The 7,671-nt window shown below is 42.6% G+C and overlaps 1 protein-coding gene across 1 annotated transcript; it reads right to left on the bottom strand.

Moving 5' to 3' along the window:
- Window positions 1–802: 802 nt before the first annotated feature.
- On the bottom strand, window positions 803–7,468 carry LOC127645789 (serine/threonine-protein kinase NIM1). Its single transcript, XM_052129467.1, is given in 5 exon segments — window positions 803–1,768; window positions 1,770–2,429; window positions 4,509–4,777; window positions 6,128–6,430; window positions 7,369–7,468. Coding segments are annotated over 5 exon segments (1,416 nt in total). The 5' UTR covers window positions 7,439–7,468; the 3' UTR covers window positions 803–1,654.
- Between the last annotated feature and the right edge of the window lie 203 nt (window positions 7,469–7,671).

A 7,671-nucleotide genomic window follows, 5' to 3' on the forward strand; every position in this document is an offset into this window, starting at 1 on the left:
GAAGTGTCATGAGTACATTTGGGGGCTGATTCGTGAAAGTGATTTACGCACATGTGCAAATTAGTTAAAAATTTCTATGTTATTTCTATTATATTAGTTGGTGCCCCCGAGAGTCATGGTGCCCCTTTGTAGGGAAACGGTAATGTCCATTGTCAGAAAGGGACACATAAGGGAAATTTACTGGTTCACAGTTTTGTTTGAGTCATTAATAAACAGTCAATATATTATTTAATCAACTGTTCATAGAAAACTCAACAAAAAAATTCGAATTTTGTTTTTAAAGCTATTTATTATTAATGTATGAATGAATTACATTATTGTTTATAATGAATTAAAAAAATGCATAAGAAACCTTCACAATATACAACACTGTGATTAAAGGAGTATTCCGGGTTTGGTACAAGTTAAGCTCATTTGACAGCATTTTGTGGCATAAACATTTATTTTGACTTTTCTTATTTATTTTAATTTTTTTCCCCTTTTCTCCCCAATTTGGAAAGCCCAATTCCCAATGAGCTCTATGTCCTTGTGGTGGCGTAGTGTCTCGCCTCAATCCGGGTGGTGGAGGATGAATCTCAGTTGCCTCCATGTCTGAGACCGCCAATCCGCGCATCTTATTACGTGGCTTGTTGAGCGCGTTACCGCGGAGGCGTAGCGACATCCATGCACAACTCACCACGCGCCCCACCGAGAGCGAGAACCACATTATAGCGACCACGAGGAAGTTACCCCATGTGACTCTACCCTCCCTAGAAACCGGGCCAATTTGGTTGCTAAGGAGACCTGGCAGCTTCCCTTCTTTTTAAAAAAAAAATTCAAAAATCGAAGAACACTTTGTTACTTACAATCAGTGCTGGATTGGGAAGAGAAATCGGCTGGGGTGGGTGGGGGTGGATGCTGAGCCAAAAGTTGTTGAGCATGGGGGGGTGTTCGCTGAAGTTTTCTGCATATCGCGGCACCGTTTTGTGGTCTGTTATGCATAACGCATCATTTCCGCTTATCGCAGCCCATTCGGTCCATTACGCGGCCGACCCGCTGGCCCGCTCGGTTCTACCGATGGCCAGTCCGCCCCTGATTGGCCCCAAAGTGCATCGGCCCACAGGGAAAATTCCCGGTATGCCAGATTACCAGTCCAGCCCTGCTTATAATGGAAGTCAATGGGGACCATTTTTGTAGGGTTTAAAGGCAGAAATACGAAGCTTATACGTTTATAAAAGCACTTACATTCATTCTTCTGTTAAAACTCGTGTTTAACTTGTTTTAGGGTTTATGGTGTTACGTCCTCATGGCAACGACATTGGATATAACTACAAATTGGATGTTGGAAATTGGTAACAATGTGACAATACTTTTGAAACGGTGAGTATTTTAACGTTTACGGATTGGCCCCCATTGACTTCCATTGTGTCTCACTGTAACTCAGATATTTACCTTTTTATACAAAAAGTAATCTACGTTATTCCACAAAGGCTGTCGATTGAGCTCAACTTTTATTGAACCTGGAATATTTATTTAACATTGTATGGAAAATGTATGAATAAAAAGTACTACTAACATTAACACCTTCTATGAAAACTATGCTTTAAAAGTCAAATATACATTGATGTGTTGGTTTTGTATTAAAATAGCTTGAACAGCAATAAATTGTCTCTCTCTATTCATCATGTCTATTGGATGGAACACACTGCAGACTCGTCTTTTCTCTGGACAGTCTGGACGGGGTGCGACCAGCACCGTCTTCTGGGTTGGGTATTGATAGGACAGAGATTTGTGTATCCTGACGCCTCCATGGATCTCCTCCACTGGGTGCGGTGTAGAAGAGTCCGATAAACCCCGGTCAGCGGGCTACGGCTGTCTAACACTGCATTGTTCCTCAGGTGAGCTTCTGTGATGCCCAACACCTCGAGTGCCATCTTGACCGATTGCTCATCTGCAGATAGGGTCCTGAAGGGGTCAGCCAGGTGTGCAGGTGTGGCCGGGACATTTGGGTAAGGTTGTGGGTATTCAGTACCCCTCAACCAAGCGCTGGACATGATTTGTGCCAGGGATATGCGGTCTGTGGGCACTAGCCTAAGCGTCCCCTTAATAACATGCTGGCATATATCGGGAACATACGCAGGAATGGCGTAGGACCCTCTGAGAATGCAGAACCGCAGCCTTTTGAGGCTAGAACCGTTAAAAGGGAACATGGCTGTTACCATGAAGAAAAGTAGGACCCCCAAAGCCCAGATGTCCACGAGCGGCCCGATGTAGCCTTTGTCCCTGAAGAGTTCTGGGGCCGCGTAGGGTGGAGAGCCGCAGAAGGTGGTGAGAATGGCACCGGGTTTGCATTCAGTGCTGAATCCGAAGTCGCCCACTTTGATGCAGTAGGCAGTGGTGTAGAAGATATTTTCAGCTTTCAGGTCCCGGTGGATGATGTTGTTGTCATGCTACAGAGAGTGAAAAAACAGATGCTTTTAAATCAAAGGACAAAATACCATTTTATAGTTACTATATTATAAATGTGCAGAACACATGAGGTGGGTTGCAAATGGCATACCATACCATACTATTCTTTTTATTTTTGCAGTATGCAGTTTATATACACAGTAGCAACCATCGATTTTTGGCCGATCGTGATATACAGGGCCGTAGCTAGTGGGGTGAAAGGTGGTAACGATTCTAGGGGCCCCACAGGTCCAGGGGGGGCCCACAACAATCTCTAAGAAGTATTTTTAAATAGGAAATGGCCCCAGAGCTACGGCCCTGCCGATATAGATAAAGTTGTTAGAGGCTGAGCAAGTTGAAGATGCAAAAGACCAGGGGTGGATTATGTCTAGCAAGGGACACTTGTCTTCTTCTGGCGAAATTGGGCAAAGCGTCCAGACAGTTCTGGCTCACGCTGCTACAGCTTTTCCAACTCATCTGAATGATGGGGTGCGTTCCATTCAGAAGTGATCATCCCTACACCCTTCTTCCTTCAAAGTCTTTACCCTCCATTGTGAGAGCTTTGAAGGGCTGAAAGGTGTGGGGCTGAAAAATAGGGTTAGGTTTAGGTTTAGGTTTAGGGTTAGGGTTAGGTTAGGTTAGGTTAGGTTAGGTTAGGTTAGGGTTAGGGTTAGGGTTAGGTTAGGTTAGGTTAGGTTAGGTTAGGGTTAGGTTAGGGTTAGATTAGGTTAGGGTTAGGTTAGGGTTAGGGTTAGGGTTAGGGTAGGTTAGGTTAGGTTAGGGTTAGATTAGGGTTAGGGTTAGGGTTAGGTTAGGTTAGATTAGTTTAGTTTAGGTTAGGTTAGGGTTAGGTTAGGTTAGGTTAGGTTAGGTTAGGTTAGGTTAGGTTAGGTTAGGTTAGGGTTAGGGTTAGGGTAGGTTAGGTTAGATTAGGTTAGGGTTAGATTAGGGTTAGGGTTAGGTTAGGTTAGGTTAGGTTAGATTAGTTTAGTTTAGGTTAGGTTAGGTTAGGGTTAGGTTAGGGTTGGGTTGGGTTAGGTTAGGTTAGGTTAGGTTAGGGTGGGTTAGGTTAGGTTAGGGTTAGGTTAGGTTAGGTTAGGTTAGGTTAGGTTAGGTTAGGTTAGGGTTAGGTTAGATTAGGGTTAGGTTAGGGTTAGGTTAGATTAGGGTTAGGTTAGGTTAGGTTAGGGTTAGGGTTAGGTTAGGGTTAGATTAGGTTAGGGTTATGTTAGGTTAGGGTTAGGTTAGATTAGGGTTAGGTTAGATTAGGGTTAGGTTAGGTTAGGTTAGGTTAGGGTTAGGTCAGGTTAGGTTAGGTTAGGGTTAAATTAGGTTAGGGTTAGGGTTAGATTAGGTTAGGGATAGGTTAGGGTTAGGTTTAGGTTAGGGTTAGGGTTAGGTTAGGTTAGGTTAGGTTAGGTTAGGTTAGGTTAGGTTAGGGTAGGGTAGGGTGGGTTAGGTTAGGTTAGGGTTAGGTTAGGTTAGATTAGGTTAGGTTAGGTTAGGGTGAGGTTATGGTCAGGGTTAGGTTTGGTTAGGGTTAGGTTATGGTTAGGGTAGGGTTAGGGTTATGTTAGGGTTAGGTTAGGGTTAATATAATTAGGGTTAGGGTTATGGTTAGGGTAGGGTTAGGTTAGGGTTAATAGAATTAGGGTTAGGGTTAGGGTTAATAGAATTAGGGTTAGGGTTAGGGTTATGTTAGGGTTAAAAATAGTGGAAATTTTGTCATATTTGGGGAAAGACTACAGCTTGGCTACCATTATTATTCTTCCATCGGAAAGCCCTGCTAATGCATCATTTCAAAGTGTCCAAAATAATCCCCAAGACTACATTACATGGACAGAATATTTAAATGAGCTACGGGTCTGTTTGGACTTCCATTGTACAGTAAGTGCCTCACTGTAACACAGAAAGTAAACAATGGTAATAAACATTGTGCCAAAGATGCTATGGATTATTCTTAAACTTTTAAACCAGGGATACTCATTTGAAATTCAATAATGAGTCAATTTAGATTTTATGCTTTGTAAATGACATAAAATGACCCTTAAACTCAGTGATAACACCCTACATCCACTCACCATGTGTTTGACTGCAGACAGTATTTGTGAGAACACTAGTTTACTCTCCAGATCTGACAGTCGTCCCCTGGTGGATATCCTAGAGAACAGCTCTCCTCCAGGAGCATACTCCATCACTAGATGAAGCCGTCTGAACGTCTCCACCACCTCGTACAGACGCACGATATTGGGGTGAGACAGCTTCTCCATGCAGCTGATCTCAGAGGAGAACATTCTCTGTGAGCGCCTGTCCAAACGCACCTTATCCAGGATTTTGACAGCGACCCTTTCTTGGATACGAGGGAAAATGCAATGCCAGTGTTAAAGCTAATAGGTGATGCATGCAATACATTGATGCTAACATTCTCAATTTTATTTTTCTTTGTTCTTGGGTAGTAAGTGTTATTTCCTAATTGTTAATGCCTCAAAAGTGTAGAAAATGGCTATTATTCACCACAAACTTTGCTTTTGTGACCTGGACAGTGATATTTTGATATTTACCCATTTCCAATGAGAAAACGGGCGAATTTGTGTCTTTTCGTTCACATAAAGTGATTGAAAATACAACATATGCATTCAAATTAACATGTATTTGTACTAAAGTAATATTCAAAGCCGTGCTGCTTCATAATGGTAACAAGTACCCGTCTCGTCCCCTGGCTCACTCGGTGCACCTCAAAGAGGATTACAACAGCATCAAGACCTTGCTGGACACCTTGAAGTGTGATGAGTACGGCTAGGAGGTCAAAATGTTGGCAATGCGTCTCCAAGGCGGTTTTACCAAGTTTCCCTGCTATCTTTGCCTTCGGGACAGCATGGACACCAAGGCGCACTACCACAGGCGGGACTGGCCACAGTGGACCGAGTTCTCTGTGGGGAGGATTCCCGTCAAGCGGGAGCCACTGTTGGACCCCCGGAAGGTGCGGATGCCACCACTGCACATCAAATTGGGCCTTATGAAACAATTAGTCAGAGCTCTAGATAAGGAGTTGCCAGCCTTCGAGAACCTTCAAGAGATCTTCCTTAAGCTGTCTGAGCCAAACGTCAAAGCCGGTGTCTTTGTCGGACCACAGATAAAGAAGGATTTTCATATGGTAAATGCACTTATATAGCACCTTAGCGGTATTCAAAGCGCTTTACACTGCATCTCATTCACCCATTCACACACCAATGATGGCAGAGCTGCCATGCTAGGCACTAGCCTGCCATTGGAAGCAACTTGGGGTTCAGTGTCTTGCCCAAAGACACTTTGGCATGTGGAGTCACGTGGGCAGGGAATCAAAGCGCCAACCCTGAAATTAGTGGACAACCCGCTCTACCACCTGAGCCACAGCCGACCCATTCATGCCACCATGTCATGGCGACAAAAGCAAAGTTTGTGGGTAATAATAGCCATTATTAGCAATTAGGAAATAACACTTACTACCCAAGAACCCAAATTGTGTTACATAGTGTTATGGATTATGGAAATGCACACATCGTGACAGAGATTAACTATAATCTTACAACGCCTGGATTAACCTAGATGTAACCCCCCCTACTGTACATGATGAAGACATATTGACTTCACCATCCACACAACCGAGCATGTGAGAGGGCAAGTTACGAAGTAATAAATACTAAACAACTGCATCTCTCACCTTTGGTCAGGTCGTGAATGCCGAGTTTGACCTGGGAGAAGTTCCCGTTGCCGATTTCTCCACGTAGCTCGTAGAAGCTGATTCTTCTGCCGAAGGTGAGGTCATCGACAATCTTGTCATTGTGATCGAGGTCATGCACAGCTCTTTCAAAGGGTGTTAGCTTCACGGTCACCTCTGAAGGTTGTCTGTCGACTGAATGAGCTCTTCTCTTTTTCTCCTCTGTTATTTTACCAACTCTCATCCAGGCCGGTTTAGGAACGAGCTCTTTGTGCCGGGAGGGCATCGTCTGCTGGGCCACCTGCCCTGGATGGAGAAGGAGATTTCTTTTAAATGAATAATTAACAGGAGAGCAAATGGAGACTTTTGACATACACTACTCAATCTACAGGATTCATGGCGTAATGTTTAGCACAAAACATATTTGTTTTTAGTTTTTTTTAAGAAAATCTGGGTTCCAGTGAGGCACTAACAACGGAAGTCAATGGGGCCAATCTGTAAACATGACAAAACTCACTGTTACAAAAGTATAGACACAATATATGCAAACATTATACGTGTTAACGTGATTTTAGGGCGATAAAATCTGTTCTACGTGATTTTAGTGTGATATGATTGCTTATAAGGCTTACAGCCGTTGTGTTGTCATGGCAACAAGTTATAAAATTGGATATAACTTTACACGGATATGGTTAGTAAGCAATTTTCAAAAATCACGTTTACACGTATCTTGTGGCTATACTTTTGAAAAAGTGTGTATTTTAATGTTTACAGATTGGCCCCATTGACTTCCATTGTACTGGCCAGTGTCAGAAATGTACCTTTCCATAAAGGTGCAAAAATTGCCACCTGGATTTGATTTTCTGGTGCATGTTTTACATTTATTTTGGCATTTTTTCCAAACTTTTTTTTTTTTTTCTCTAACACTTCAATTTTATTCATTTATTAACCAAAATTCTCAATCTGAATATTTAGCCTCCAACACATAAAACGTAATAAAATCATAGTATATGTGATAATCTGTATAACTAGCCTTAGAATAAAATATTAAGCACAATATCAGATGTAATAAAAAAATAAAAATACAAATATTAATAGTGCATTTTTGCCCCCGTATTTAGAATTTCAGGGGTAGTTTTGCCCCGGGCCCCCCTTAATTTCTGACCCTGCTCTTGGCCCTACAATAACCAAAACATACAAGCATTCTTGTATCTTCGATAAAAAAAAATCGACTTTATACTTACACAGAATCCTTCCCCTTCCTTCATTGTCATCCTTTACAGGCAAAACTCCGGTCTTCATGTTCGTAAACATCAGAGTGTCTGTAATGTCCAATAGAGTCCAACTGCGTCTTTAATTCATTATAAAATGATGGGGGATAGTCCTCAGGTTACTAACACTATGTCTGTAAATCACTATCTTCTTCAATCAGATTAAGAATAAGTCCATTGTCCGGTGATACGACACACATTCATACACCTGTCCGCTCGCACGTGAGCTGGCCGGTCACTGACTGTCGTTCCGCTCTCACAGCTGTTGGATCATGT

Source organism: Xyrauchen texanus, chromosome 6 (assembly GCF_025860055.1).
Source record: "Xyrauchen texanus isolate HMW12.3.18 chromosome 6, RBS_HiC_50CHRs, whole genome shotgun sequence".
Taxonomy (NCBI): Eukaryota; Metazoa; Chordata; class Actinopteri; order Cypriniformes; family Catostomidae; genus Xyrauchen; species Xyrauchen texanus.